The 15,850-nt window shown below is 38.7% G+C and overlaps 1 protein-coding gene across 2 annotated transcripts; it reads right to left on the bottom strand.

Moving 5' to 3' along the window:
- Positions 1 to 607: 607 nt before the first annotated feature.
- Positions 608 to 15,426, bottom strand: LOC139447420 (cytoplasmic tRNA 2-thiolation protein 2-A-like). 2 transcript variants are annotated; one of them, XM_071228762.1, is made up of 15 exons: positions 15,277 to 15,426; positions 14,886 to 14,960; positions 13,913 to 14,051; positions 11,692 to 11,752; positions 10,761 to 10,870; positions 10,255 to 10,439; positions 9,539 to 9,674; positions 7,806 to 7,855; positions 6,143 to 6,224; positions 5,574 to 5,665; positions 4,690 to 4,753; positions 3,777 to 3,928; positions 3,004 to 3,067; positions 2,444 to 2,502; positions 608 to 1,911 (listed from the first exon to the last, which is right to left on the bottom strand). In XM_071228762.1, exons 1-15 carry the CDS (start codon positions 15,330 to 15,332, stop codon positions 1,860 to 1,862), a joined length of 1,377 nt encoding a protein of 458 aa, XP_071084863.1. In that variant the 5' UTR covers positions 15,333 to 15,426; the 3' UTR covers positions 608 to 1,859. The 2 variants fall into 2 exon arrangements, with proteins under 2 accessions (XP_071084863.1, XP_071084871.1); XM_071228770.1 differs by having other exon boundaries at positions 1,870 to 1,911; positions 2,448 to 2,502.
- Positions 15,427 to 15,850: the final 424 nt, after the last annotated feature.

Below are 15,850 nucleotides of genomic sequence, written 5' to 3'. Positions count from 1 at the left end.
CCCAACTAATTATCTTCTAAAATAATCATTTGATTTCCAGGAATTATGCTCTTTTATTCAGAGTACTATGTGATTAGATCTCCATTTTATTATCATAAAAAAAGGATTTGTTCCTGAGCACAAAGACTGGGAGAGACCTTCTTTTGCTACCAGGCGTTCCCACTTGTATTTGAGACAAGTACTAGTAATGTTCTCGCTCGTTTTCTGTCCAGGGTTTTTATCATTAAAGAATAGAAATATCTAACACTGGATACTGAGGATGATCAGAAATGGTCATGCTGGCATGATAGCAGCTCATCAACTTAGTTCGAAGTCCGAGTCTAGTAAAATTTTGTTCTAAAATCTAATGAAAAGGTGTTAAGTTGACTTAGTTGACTCTGGACTGTGATAGACCGTTCACCACTGTATAACATCCTCAATGCAAACACGATGTCTTCAGGGTTGATCTTGCTTTAAATAACGATAAACCTGTCCTTGCATCCTTTGAGAAAGGGATACAAGCTTGAAGCAATCTCACTTCGTTTCATCTTTGACAACACAAACCAGGTTAACCTGTTTGTATACAACAGTTTGGGAATCAAGAAAAAAACATGTCATGGTTCAAAATTTATTAGGTATTTTAATAGGAAGATAAAAGTTCTCTTTTGGTTATGTTTGTAAAACAAATTGTATTTAAGAATACAATAACTGGCATGTTTGTATCGATGGTGTGCAAGTTCGTCAGCCCTCAACTCCTTTCCAACTTATTTACTCTAATGTCTCACTTAACCCGTATTCCAGATCCCAGCATGTTATGCAGGTCACGACATGTACCACGTTGGTGAAACCAGCGAGATAGACCAGATAGTAAAGGCATATCAGGAAGTCCCACCAGATCCTGGCAACTGTGGGAGGATACTGGGCTGAAAATTGCAGGATAAGTTGTGACGTGACAATTAACCCTGTATGACTATGTATGAGGTCCACCCACTGGCGCGTACCATCGTGAGGGTGTAGTGGTTGGTCCGCGACAAGCAGTACGATGAAATGTGTGTGTCTTGGCTAAGAATTCTTGTATTAACTTGTCACACTGACCTCTAATAGCCTTATGAGCAAAATGTGTCCACGTGAGCATAGTCAATGTCATCGTCATAACCTGAACGTGCACAACATGTGTACACCCTCTCTACCTGTAACATCAAATGTGTTTGCCCAGTTTCTGTGCACCACTTACTTGTCTCAAACACGTTTTGTGAGTTGGTTCAACTTATCCTGGATGACCAGTAAGACAACTAGGCTTGTAATACCCCTGCAAGTAGCTCAAAATATGTTCTTTCTAAAAACAGGCAGGCCCTGCTTGCTTTAAAAGCTTACTATTACATGTGAAGTTAAAACTAATATCTTACTGTTTTTCCAACACTGAGTTCATTTTGCTTAATTAAATGTAAAAAGTAACCCTATGAAATAAAAAATGTGATGATTCTGAGAGTGATGAGATTGACACTACTTTGAACAGTAGTTCAGTGCTTAATAAATCAAGAAGCAAGTCCAAGTGATGAAGGTATTGTGAGTGAGTATTGTTTTACGCCGATTTTAGCAATATTCCAGCAATATCATGGCAGGGGACACCAGAAATGGGCTTCACACATTGTACCCATGTGGGTAATCTAACCCAGGCCTTCAGTGTGACAAGTGACCGCTTTAACCACTAGGCTACCCCACTGCCCCATTGAAGGTCCTAGACATCAGGGATTTGATCACAACTCCCTAAAGCACCTTCCACCAATGGGTCACAATGGCCGCCAGACTAACTCGCAGTGATAAACTGCTTCATACATAGTGAAAGACATGGTGTCAGCTTGAATCTTGTAGAATGCAGATCAACTGTCTCCATCAATAAGGAAGTCCTGTATGTCCTCTTTCATCCTCAACCTGAAAAATAACAGACAAAAAAAACATTTTTTACTGAGCTAGAGTTATTAGCTATGAAATAAAAAAATATTTTGGATCAGTTCCCAATCAACAACGGACTACAAAATATCATGGCCTATGGTTCTCTTAAATGTCCAATGATTTTAATTACGAGTCATATCCATACTGCTCCATATGCAGATTGGGTCTATCAATGTCCAGATGTAGATGTAACTCTGCTATCTGTACCAAGGTATAAAACTCACAGTCACCATCGAGAGTCATATTGACCTATTCATGCTTGGTGCCACAATTCACAACATGCAGTCTCATCCTTATGTTCGTGGTTTTGAATCCCAGATCTGCCCAATTCATGTTTCTTGGTTTGTCAGCACCATACCCAAGCTCATGGGTTTCATGAACGTCTAAGACCTGCATCACTTTGGGCTTTCCTCCTACATTAAAATGACACACCTTGACATAACTGAAATACCATTCAAAGTGGTGCTTAACGCAGTTCAATCATTTATACAAACAATGCCTCCCTTCATACCTACTGATCCTGGAGGTAGCTTCATGGGTAACCTGACTTGGCAACTGAGACACATCAGTCTGAAAAATGTCAAAGATGAATTCACACCTCTATTCATTTGGGAAGATGTATCTTGATTAATGATGGTCATATGAAGCAAGCATCAAGCAAGCATATCAAGCAAACATCAAGCAAGCATCACGCAGGCATATCAAGCAAGCTTATCATTCAAGCCTATCAAGCAAGCAAGAATCAAACAAGCATATCAAGCAAGCTTATCATTCAAGCCTATCAAGCAAGCAAGCATCAACCAAGCATATCAAGCAAGCAAGCATCAACCAAGCATATCAAGCAAGCAAGCATATCAAGCAAGCAAGCATCAAGCAGGCAAGCATCAAGCAAGCATCAAGCAAATATGTTCTCTCATATCACTCCAAACATTCAATCTTACATACATACAATTTCACTGTGCGCCATGATAGTATATAGATACCATATAATATGTGTGTCTTTACTGATGTTATGACATGAGCGTCGGGATATGAGCTTCCTACAGATCTAATCACCTGACTCTGACTCACCATGTCCTTCACAGTCAGCCGACATCCGTAACACAGGGCCTTGATCACATCAGTCTTGTGTAAACTGAAACAAACACAAACACTGTCTTCATTCCACATTACGGCCATGGTACCTGTGTAAAAGCTACCATTGTCGTCATGGTTACCTAGTGTCTCCAGCACACGGAGACAACTACTTGCTAGTCACTAACACATAACTATTCTATATATCACCCTGAGATGGGTGCAGCAATGTGATTGGTTGGAAGTTGTTGCCCACAAGTGAGACCACATTTGTAAACACAATTTCATTGCTGCATATATTCAGATACACTATTTGTGCTTACTTGTATATCTATCAAAAACATATTTTCATGCATCCAGAGATTAACATCCCCAATCCTCCATTGCTACAAGTAGGGAGCCATAAGAATGGGCACAAACTATGTAACCATATTACATGCCAGTGCTGTGACAATGCTCAAGGAGTACAACTGTAACTATGAACTTGTAGCCATGTTAGTCTCATCATGTGGCTGTGGTTCATCCATATCCAACATGAAGTAAAGTCATGAAAATTATTTCTGCTCCACTGCTACATGGACCATCAGGTCCAATGGCTGTAGATGCCCCTGGTTTATACCAGCCAGAGTCTACAGCTGGTGTACATTCGTGTACTTGCGTCATTATTTTACAGACAGTAAACTACTTCAGAAGGGTCATGAACAACGTCTGAATTTTGGGGTGAGTCTTCTGTTTTGATGAACACCAGGTACGACAAACTAATACCTCACCTGTTGACCTTGGATGACTGACAGCTCCAGTCACCTTCACCACAACATCCAGAGGTTGTACTTCCTGGGTCACAGCCTCTCTTTGATAACATGTCCGAGAACTCCACCGCACGCAAAGCTGATGCCTCTCCCACATTTGTATCTAGCGGAGACTGGTGATGAGACAATGATAGGGTTAGCATTAAAGTACTTCAGTCAGTCAAACTTGAATATACACTTGGCGTACAAATGACCAGCTTGCAGTTTTTAAACTTGTTCCCCCCAAAATGTAAGACACTGCGTTTGATTGAAAGCCCACAGTAAAGCTGATTGTAGATACAGATACAAAAAGGCTGGTGCACATTAACCAACAGACGAGGTGAACACACACATCATAGAGAGACTGACACGATGACACAGAAGGCGTCTGAAACGAAGAGGAGGGTACACAGCGGTAGAAACTAACAGTTTTAGTCCACTAGTCCTTATAATGATACCATTTAGCAAAACCCTTAAAAATGACATATTTCCACTCATCCTACTATTGGGCAGTTTGGCAAGGGCTACAGGACTAGTGCCAATTTCTAAAGCTGGTACACCCCCAGCTATGATCACTGAGAATGGCAGCAACTTACACCAAAGGGCACAGGGTCACTCGTCCCACTCAACCTGGGTTAGTGTTTGCCTCATAATGGGAGTTTGGGACTGAAACATCGGTACTGCAGGTGAGGTTGGGACTGAAACATCTGTACTGCAGGTGAGGTTGTGACTGAAACATCTGTACTGTAGGTGAGTTTGGGACTGAAACATCTGTACTGCAGGTGAGGTTGGGACTGAAACATCTGTACTGCAGGTGAGGTTGGGACTGAAACATCTGTACTGCAGGTGAGGTTGGGACTGGTACAGGTCAACTGGAGGACGCGAGTGGACTCACCTGACACAAGACACAGAAGTCCTCTGTCCCCGTCCTCACCACACTGTCCAGCTTGCCTGCCGTCCTGAAACAGCATGTCTGGGAGTGTTCATCCTGTATCACCACATACAAACTTTATCCCATCCCATGAAAGAGAATTCAGAAAAACCAGGGCCCCGTTCCACAAAGCGATCGTAGCGCTACAACTGTCGTAAGCCTATGCTAAAGAATGGGAGTTACGATCATCTTAGCGCTACGATCGCTTTATGGAACAGGGCCCAGGTTTTTGCTCACCTGTAATCACATGTGTCGCCTCTTACGCCCTTACTACTTATGAGTTAGACTGTTTTAGATATGATGTTTATTAACTGAAAGGTAAATTTATCAACAGTTATCTCCCTTGATTATTACGCCCAATGTATAGTTACTGATTGGGCTTGGTAATACTGCATGTGTTATTATGCACTTGACTAACAAGGGAATTAATTTCAGATAATTTCTTGGACCAATTTTGGCCTGGTGAAGAAATCTGATCTACCAGTTCTCAAAGACCATTTGCCTGGTTATTGTACCAGCCTTTCACGGTGGACACAACGCAATAACCAGTACCCGTAGTTTTAGAAGAACTTATACATAGAGAAGAACACATATCTCTTAAATAAAGAGAAACAAGCCTGACATCTCTCGACCTTGGATTTAAGGGAATGGAGAAATATGCGACTTTATCCACTGTTGGATGACTGACAAGAAGCATGCTATGTATGCAGTAGCCCCTCAGCCAATTTGAAACATTCACAGAAAGGGTTAATCCAGTGACAGGCATGCTACCATTATTGCAAACTCTACAACAGTGTTTCAAAACATGCTCTTTCCCAAGGTAAACCTTGAGTTGACGTGTTACACACCTTGTTATGTTACTGACGGTGGAGGGGAACTCGGCCTGGAGCCCAGTCACAAAACACTCGGTTAGGTGGTCAATGCTGGCCCCTCTCGAAGCCTGGAGCAAACATAGAATGAGGTAAAATGTGTGTGTGTGTGTGTGTGTTTGACTGTTACAACAGGTTAATGAAATTCAATATTTGAAAAAGAACTGTTCAAAAATGCTTCAACTAAATATATACAACTTAGAAATTAGAATTGGCTCCGTTATTGTACTTAGTTATGAAGTTCAAACTTGTCACATCAATCATTTACCACACAACTCATTATGAGAACACTTACATTTGAAAACAGGGACAGTCCTTCCTATCCATGATTTGACAATGCAGACATTAGTTAATCTGGACAATTTCACAGGGAGATCCACATCCAGATTAATGGGGTTCAGATTAATGGGGTTCCAATGTATCGACTTTCATGTATGTAGAAACTGACAATTGATATAATTTGACCTTTGACTTATCCTGATGAAACCTCTTCCATAGACTGTACAGATAAAATCAATGAGTTGTAGATGTGGAGGAGACATTGTTACCTGTGTTGTGAGTGTTGGCACAAAGACAGGCTCCACTCGGTATAGAGAGTTGTACATGGCCACCTCCTTAGATGTCACCTCCCTTGAAAATAACAGACATGGTTGCATCTTCTATCAGGGTATATAAGATAGCTACACTATAAAACTCTAAGAACAAAGAACAAAGCATGGTTTATTTCACGATAAAACATTGCTCTATCATCATGATCATGATGTCATTTCTGGAAATTTGAACATGCACTTGCAACTTGATGACATCGTAAATTGGACAATGTTATTTTTGAAAGGGAAGTGTCTAGTGAGTTGTTCCCCATAGCTGTAGCTGGGCAATCCTGATAAACACGATGGCTGAACAATCGCATTCAAAAGCGAGAGATATGACAATCATTATTGGGAGAAAAGGTACAAGTATTCGACATGAGGATTGTGAGAATATGCGGGAAATAACCACCTGTGCATAAAATGGACTGTCCAACATTGCCGAGGTGCAATTCTATTGACTTGATCACTATTTAAATACGGGAAAATATTTAATAAGCTTGTACCCCATCCATGAAGAGGCTGTACATAATGTTGATGTCATACACAACGCTGCTCATGGTTTACTCTCCCTGCAGTGTTTTATCGTATGATAGACAATGACACAAGTCGTTTATGTCTTAAAAATAGCCTGACCCAGAATAGCTGCGTTGTGAAAGTGATGTCTACAGATCCATCTCTCCTATCACTAAACCTAGCATACAATTTCTCTTGCTCCTTTGTTTAAAATCAACAACCACCAGTTCAATGTAGAACTACATTCAAAGTTGTTGCCTCATCCAAGTGAGCCTGTGTATCAATGTGTATTTACATCATAAAGGAAAATTGATTTTCACAATATACATTACTTTTAGCATCAAATGTGTAACTTCACACATAATGATACGAATGTCATATATATATCATTATTTCATTCAAATATTTGGCAATCCTGTAAACAGAACAATCCGTCTGTGACAAAGACAAAGACTGAAGAGTCTACACACATGCTTCAGTATTGACATCTAGGTAGGGGTGACTATTGGTCTGAAAATCACTATTGCAATAACTATTGTTATTGAAAGAAACTACTGCGATAACTAATGATATTGCAAGCAACTATTGCGATAAATATCGATAGTTTTCAGAGTATCTTTTTAGATGGATTTTAGAGTTGAATTAAACCTTGAAAATGAAGTTTCCTTTGAATGTGATAACCATAAGACTTCCAAACACTCGATTTTCCACCCAAGTGTGTCACAAACCCCACTTGACTGTCACCCTCCGCCATTTTACTTTAAGAAAGACTGGTTGCTAAGCATCAAGGGCAGTTAACTGCATCCTCACTGGGCTGCATTCACGAGCATGTTTTGGTGACTCAATTGCATGATATGGTAAATACAATCGAAACTATCGATATTCCTAACTGGAATCGATACTATTGATCGGAAACTGATTTAACAATCGATTTAATGACTTTAAGTACTTACCAATAGCAGTATATTGATATTTCGATTTATCGTGACACCCCTTTATCTAGGGATGGTCACAATATATTTTTCATCAACATGTTTACTGCAACAGGAGAATCTTGTATTAGCAATATAACATTACACTTACAATGATGGCAACCAGTCCAACTCACCTTATTGGTCTGACAAACATGATATCACCATGGCGTTCATCTGCAAAACACTGAAACACAGCACAAATCTTTGTTAACATTGTGCATTCATCAGTCAATTGTTCTCACTTCATCAGTACCAACAAAGTGTCCAGTAATAATACAATAAAAATCTTGATAGTAGGGTTATGATACGTTACACAATACTGATTATCAAGGAGCTGATGCTGGAGATTTATTTCATAGTACATGTGCAATAAGAATATATTGAACTGATGTAGGTGTCACAAAAACATGTCGTGTCATATTCCAAAATACAATATGTACACAATAACAACTTAATAGATGTATATATATCTTTTTGCACCAATACAAGAGCGTTAGAAATTGGCACTAGTCCTGTAGTCCTTACCAAACTGCCCTAACAGTTGAGTATTGTTTCATCATGTATCGAGGCGCACCAATATTCGGTGAATCACTACAACCCGAAACCAAGGAATATGTAGGGGAGGTAACTCTACAAACTAGTACAGCTGTGGGACTCACTCTAAATCCAATTACTACTGCTGACGGACGGTCAGCTTTGAAAAGTTACACGGCCAAGGGTCGGGCTATTATTGCATTCCCTAGATTACCTACCGGCAATGGCAGCAATGTTTAAAGTTCAATTGAAGCAAATTGGTGAGTTGCTGCATAGGTGTGTAAAAGTTGGAATATTGGCATTCTCATCATGAGTTCAAAAAAAAAAAAAAAATGTTTTTATTTGTTGGTACATTTTTCACGGGTTCATAATTCTATATACACCGATTCACAAAATGGCCCTTCGTTGTTGATGGCAACAAAAAACGATCATAATGAGATTAAAAAAAGACAAGAGAAACAGCTTCCCACATTATGAAAGTGGATGACTGGTTTGTTAAATCTTTATTAGAAATAATGATGACTTTTTCAATATAATTACAACGTTTTTCATCTTATATTATTTAATATTTGCGAGTACCGGCACATGTCTTGCAGTCCGACTTCGCAGTGTTTTCACTTCCTGGTTCGGCTTTTCTGCGGGTCATATCATTTTCTTTCGTATTTCAATGGTCAAGTTAACACCTCGGCTTATCTACGTGGTTGGCTTATCCGCGGTCATATACGGTAAGCTTTCTAGTTTTAATTTAGTATAAGAGATAAATTAACTGTAAATGCTAAACACACTATACAGTCACTTCTGCATATCTTGATATCATGTTTCTGCCCCCATTTTCTATTGGCCCAATGCTCGAAATTAACGCACATAGTAAATGTCTTAGGCTTGAATTGTTTAGGCTTAAACAGTGCATGTACTAAGAATTCTATAGAAATGTGATGCCTACTGTGTGTATGGAGCTCTGGTTAATGTCACCATAATGGGGACGTTCTAGCATTGGGCATGTGTTCTATATAGGTTGGTTTAATAGCGGCTGTCTTTGCTGTTCTGCAAATATGGATCTGAGTTTTCAGACATAGATGAATCAGATATGGACTTTGATGAATAAAATTTCAATGACTAAAGTTACTAAGTTGACAATCCACCAGTTTATTATTTTCTGAGAACTAACATTGAACAGTACTATTCGTATAAATAACCTCTTGTTTCTTTTGTTTGTAAGTCTAGAAAATTCTAGAATGGCAACATTTGATCTGGTCTGGGAACTTTGTAAAGTTGCCAGTCATGTTGTCTGGATCAAGAAACAACGCAATGTATACAGTCATTGTCAACTCACCGTGTCAGCAGACACTTGTCCTCCACGACCTTGACCTATGTCAGACAGGATGCGGATGGCCAGACGAGTGGATGTGTTAGCTAGCATCACCTTGCTGTAACTATGGCGATGTGCTATGGCAGTTAAAAGTTGGTTTCTGTAAGGATAAAAGCAGACTTATCTTATAACAACATTATCATGACAATAAATCCACACATTCAGAACATTTCACCACCTGAATTGAGGCTGGTGGTGTAGTGATACCAGGCCCACGATACATCAATATAAAAGCCCTGTATCAGGATACATACGACACATCTAATTGCAAGTTGTATTAACAGAAACTGTTCCACCACAAACATACACAGATTCTCTAGTATTTAAGGTTAGACATAAAAAGCACAACACACAGTGCCCTGTAGCCAACATATTTCTGCCCTACAATATCCCATCTTCCATCTCTGAAATTTAATAACAAATGTTTCAGGATTCTGCAAAAAGAAAGAATATCAACTTGTGAATAAAAGTACTGTATCGGGATACAAATGTTACAGCACCCATAGTATCGGGATATGCATTGTATCGCGATCCCACCGTATCATTACACCTCTAATTGAGACATTCTGTTACCATAGTAACATCTAGTGAATAGTTGAGAACTGCTTGAGTGACTTTTTCTCTCACATCAATCGGTATTAATTTTAATGTCTACAAAAAAGTACAAAAGGTTTTGATACCTTAGATTCCTGACATAATCTTCCTTGGCTGTTGTTGATTTGATGCTTTTTAAGACGTCTGCCAGTCTCTTATCATGCTTGGCTCTGTTGTAGTTCTCCAGCCCCTCCCCATTGTCAATGTTCCAACATGGAGGATGACAGGGACCCACTTTCTGCTCCCCACTCCCATCTGGCAAATCCAGAGCCTGAAACATCAACACATGATACCTTGATCAGCTTCCAAAAGTGACCTGATCTGTAGCAACCTTTTCATCACGCTGTGAGAGTCTGGCTCAATCAGACACTTGCCCTTCTACCGGTGTGTCTTATCCAGGCTTGATGACAGTACACACATTGAAATGGCTGGTCTTTTTAATTTATTTTTATGTAAATGACAAATATCTAATATTTATCCCATTCCTAGTTTCAAAAGATAAATTCAATAGATTATTTTTAGAAACAAACTCCATTGTCAGTTGAATCGAAGTCAGTGGGTGTATAAGTTTGAAGTATGATTGAAAAACTACCTGCTCCAGTGAGCTGATGTAGCATGGATACCCAGTACCTCGGAGGACATCAAGTATTGCAGCATTTGTTTTCTCGCGTTCCTCAGATGGTAAATCAAGAACTCCCATTTCTTAAAAAAATCAAACATTTCAAATTGTCAAATTACTGTAATCACAAAAACAGGAATAAAATATGCATACCACCTGTGAGTTTTCAAGAGTTATTAGACCAGACAGTTTGTTATTTCTTGGTTTACAGATATTGGGGTGAAACATCCTGGTTGGTAAGAGGGGGCAAAGTTACATTAAAAAGGCATTTCAGATCATTTGTTTTGTTCTTCTTTTGTTTGCTGCCATATGTGTGTATTTCAACCTCTTGTAACCTTTGGTCTTGCTGCTTAACCTATTAAATGCATTTACTGTATTCGACGTAATAAGCGCCCGGGGAACTCTCAAAATTAGGAATAGGGGGCTATTATTAGAATATAATTTTGGTGAGGAAACAAAACAAAGTTAAAAGATTGTAAATTTAGTGGTTTATATTGACAGCCTGAAATGATATAAAAGAAAAGTATGTGCTTATTATACACGACAAATATATTTTCCAGAATTTAATTGCCAATAATTAAGGGTGCATATAACATGTATAATACACGAGTGCGTATTATACATGAATAAATAAGTGTAGATTATTCACTAGCCAATATATTAGCCAATATATTAGCAAATATCGCCATGGGTGCTTATTAGAGCGGGATTTTCCTCACTGTTCATATTGTGCAGGGTCAACAGAACATCTAAACCAAATGTTTGCCTTGAATTATTCAATTTCACCTACAAAATCTTAATAGATGTTTTTGATATTTGATGATTGTCAAAATCTTCACAATATCCCACAAGATATGTCTCTGCTCTAAAACCCCAAAATATCTCCTAACTGAACTGCACTTACCATCAATATGCACAAGACTGGGTTTGAATCTTAATCTCTTGTGTGCCCGCTGACTGAGACCCTGCAATAAACATGGTGCAAACAATTTAACACTGGCTCTATCCTCAATGTACACACAGCATTCACCCTCATCAAGTAGCACAGGGTTTAACACGACGCTCAAATGTGAGTCCAGTACATGGATACACATACGTGAAGCATGGATACACATACGTGAAGCATGGATACACATACGTGAAGCATGGTTACACATACGTGAAGCATGGAAACACATACGTGAAGCATGGATACACATACGTGAAGCATGGAAACACATACGTGAAGCATGGATACACATACGTGAAGCATGGATACACATACGTGAAGCATGGATACACATACGTGAAGCATGGATACACATACGTGAAGCATGGAAACACATACGTGAAGCATGGATACACATACGTGAAGCATGGATACACATACGTGAAGCAAGGAAACACATACGTGAAGCATGGATACACATATGTGAAGCAAGGATACACATACGTGAAGCCTGGATACACATACGTGAAGCATGGATACACATGCGTGAAGCATGGATACACATACGTGAAGCATGGAAACACATACGTGAAGCATGGTTACACATACGTGAAGCATGGAAACACATACGTGAAGCATGGATACACATACGTGAAGCATGGAAACACATACGTGAAGCATGGATACACATACGTGAAGCATGGATACACATACGTGAAGCATGGATACACATATGTGAAGCATGGATACACATACGTGAAGCATGGATACACATACACTGATGCTTGTAATGTAGATTCACACGCAAGCCGCACTATTTTATAAAAAGGGCGATAAAGCTATAAATAAACAGAAAAATGTCCCCACTTGTGTTTGTATGGTTAAATATAACAAAACCTCAAAATTGAATATCAATCCATAAACAATGAAAAAATTGGACATCAACATCAAAAAAGTTCCCTAACAGCATGCAACAATCTCATTAGTGACATGCATCAGGGCCACATTTGAAAAAACACACATTGTATTTTTAATAGCTTTGGTAATGTTAGATCATAAATCACTTACAAAAGCATTTAAATCAAGCTGTTGTGCCCTGTTATTTGAGCGAGGCGACAAAAATAATGGCGTTGCAAACACTGTATTCATGACAGAACATGAGGTCAAAGCTCAAAACATTTATAAAATTCATGATGCGAAAACATTATCTGTTAAGCAGAAAAGATACATGTGGTGTTTCAAGTTCCTAAGAGATATCGGTGTATATGCAAGTAGCAACCCGTAGAATGCTTCACATGATCAGTGCATTAACAATTTGTTCTCTCTGATATTACATAAATAAGCAAATAATCCGTGATAAAAAATGTCAAAAATTGTAACTTGAGGAGGACAAGCGTAGTAACTTAACTTAAGGCTCAAAGGCATAATTATTATGCCAAACGCATCATGGCATCTCTGTATAACTGTATCACAACCACATGGAGTCACTTCAGTACTCCATAATGCCCCCATTTCACTACGACCACGAATATCGGATTATCCTGAATCAGATGGAATAGGAAATTTTTCATGTTCGTAGATAAATTTCAATCATTTCTTGAAGTTCTTAAATGAATCTTATTTGATTTCCAAACATTTGCACAGTTTGCCAAATCGGCGAGAAAGTTTTTGTTAGTCAAAAACTTTCATGGAAGGGTCCCAAAATTGCAATTTCGTGGCTGTATTAGGACGCATGCGTAATTAATTCTTATGTTCAGTAACAGCTTTGTTATCGATTCTTTTGCATTCTTGGCTATTCTTAGAGATTTATGGCTCCCAAAATTTCTTGTCCTCAACCCGAAAACATTCCGAATTAGCTGCGATCGTCCTGCATTCATACATGTATTCGACATATTTGTAACTTAGAAGTAGGTGATTCTTACAATTTGTGCATGATCCGTACATCATTGTAATTCGTACATGTTTCTGAACCCATTCCTGGCATTCTTCATATTTTTCAACCCGATTAGCCACGGGTTTTCGTAACTCCGTTGTACATTTGTCATAATGGCTTCGTACTTCCTACCAATTCTCCACGAAAGTTTGCATTATTGGCCAAATCATCGCAAATTTCTAAAGTTTCCGATTTGGGGGGATTCAGGATTTCCGTGGTCGTAATGAAAGGGGGACATAACTGTTGACAGTTTACTGATCTCACCTCCTGCACTAAATGTAGTAGTGCTGAAGAACACGGTCCACCAGAAAATGCGAGTAGAATCTCCTCCCCATCTCGAATGAGGTGAGACTTTCCAATGGTCGCCCGGAACTTGTGTACAACATATACTATGAAGCAATCCCTGAAAACAACATCTTTCCCATACTGAACTGTGATGTTTTTGTTTTCTATATGATCAGAGAAAATATGTCAAAAACACTGTTACAGCCAGTAAAATAATAGCCTAGGATGTAATTTCAATTAACTTTATTTCATTACCAGGTTACAAATTTATTGTACAACATGGTCTCTCATAGCCATGTCCCCATGGAGATTCTGGGTAAGAATGTGATCCATAGCAACCTATGCTTGCCATAGTCCTCTCTTGTAACAGGGAAGTTTGGAATAAAAAATATTAATTAAACAAAAAACAACAACAACAAACAACAACCCGTGCTTGTCTTAAGAGATGGCTTAAAGTTTGGATTTGGATGGTCAGGCCCGGTGACTCCTACAGCATAGATCAGGGGATTATTGTTCATAATATCTATCACTGGACTGTCTTGTCCACACTCCATTATTTACAGAATTGCCACAAATATTGCCTAGTGCAGGATAAACAAACATAACTTCTAGAAACTCCTGTGTAACTGACAGAGTAGGAAAGTTATGGCATGTGTGAAATGATTGAATTTGAGTTGTATTTTCTGTTTCAAAACAGAGATTAAACATTTTTAAAACTGTATTAAAATATTTGGGCCAGGCAATTGCTTTAGCAACTGGCCTTGAGAAACAAGACACACATTTTAACAAGCCTGAGATGGTCCTTGATTAATATGAATTATTACCAATAAATTCAGCAACCGCAACAATGGTTACACATGGTATAACTTTAGTCATTCAGTCTACACAGAATGTCAATGTTTACTCTCAAAGCTTTGTGCTAAGCAGGAACTTCCCTCCTATTTGCTCTTACCTACAGAGAGCATCATTCACCCTTGTGACAACCACTGCTTTAGTGTCCTTACACTTCATGCAGACTCGATCAGCACTGGAAATATAGAATGATGCCATGCAACGTAAACATTGTTGATACCACGAACTTGTGACCAGAGACCATAAAGTAAATTACTTAATGGTCTCTGCTGTGATCAAGCATTAGGATATGCATATTTTTATGTAGAAAAATGTTGCTTGGAGTCGTACAATAATATTGAAAATGTTGTTTAATGTATCTGAATGCACCATGTCATTAAACACTTAAAATGTCTCAGTTTAACTTTGTTATCCTCTATATAACCAAAATGTTCGTCTGCTATTTCCTACAATCGTTCAAGAAGTCAATTACCACATGATCAATAGTTTACCTAATGGCTGATCTTGGAACAGCTATGTCTCCATCCTCATCTTGAACGCTACACATATTCCTTTCTCCTTAATTAAACTTTGACTTCGAAGCAGATGCAATACTCGTATGATACTAAGCCACACACGTCTAAATTTCAGTTTACACGTGTTTGCATAACATCCGGTTTAGAAATAGTGCAAAAGACGAACTTCCTTTCACCGAAAAACATGAACTGTAAGTTAAACGGAAAACGATTTAAAGTCTTCGTGCATACACCTGGTTTATTGACTCCGTATATACTTTAAAAGAACTTTGTTTGTGTATATTTTGTATCTAATGTTTATAAAAATTCCTTTAAAAACAATGAATAAACTGAAAGATTGAGGAGCAGCCTTTGATTAAAACAGATATTTGTTTTGTTTGTTTGTTTGTTTGTTGTTTAACGCCAAACTCAGCAATATTCCTGCTATATGATGCTGGTCTGTAAATAATCGAGTCTGGACTAGAAAATCCAGTGATCAATATCAAGAGCACTGATACGATGACATGCATCATACCAAGTCAACGAACCTGACCACCCGATCCCGTTAGTC

Source organism: Haliotis cracherodii, unplaced genomic scaffold (assembly GCF_022045235.1).
Source record: "Haliotis cracherodii isolate W230 unplaced genomic scaffold, xgHalCrac1.p SCAF_10, whole genome shotgun sequence".
In the NCBI taxonomy this organism is placed as follows: Eukaryota; Metazoa; Mollusca; class Gastropoda; order Lepetellida; family Haliotidae; genus Haliotis; species Haliotis cracherodii.
This window is presented reverse-complemented; position numbering and strand designations above follow the sequence as displayed.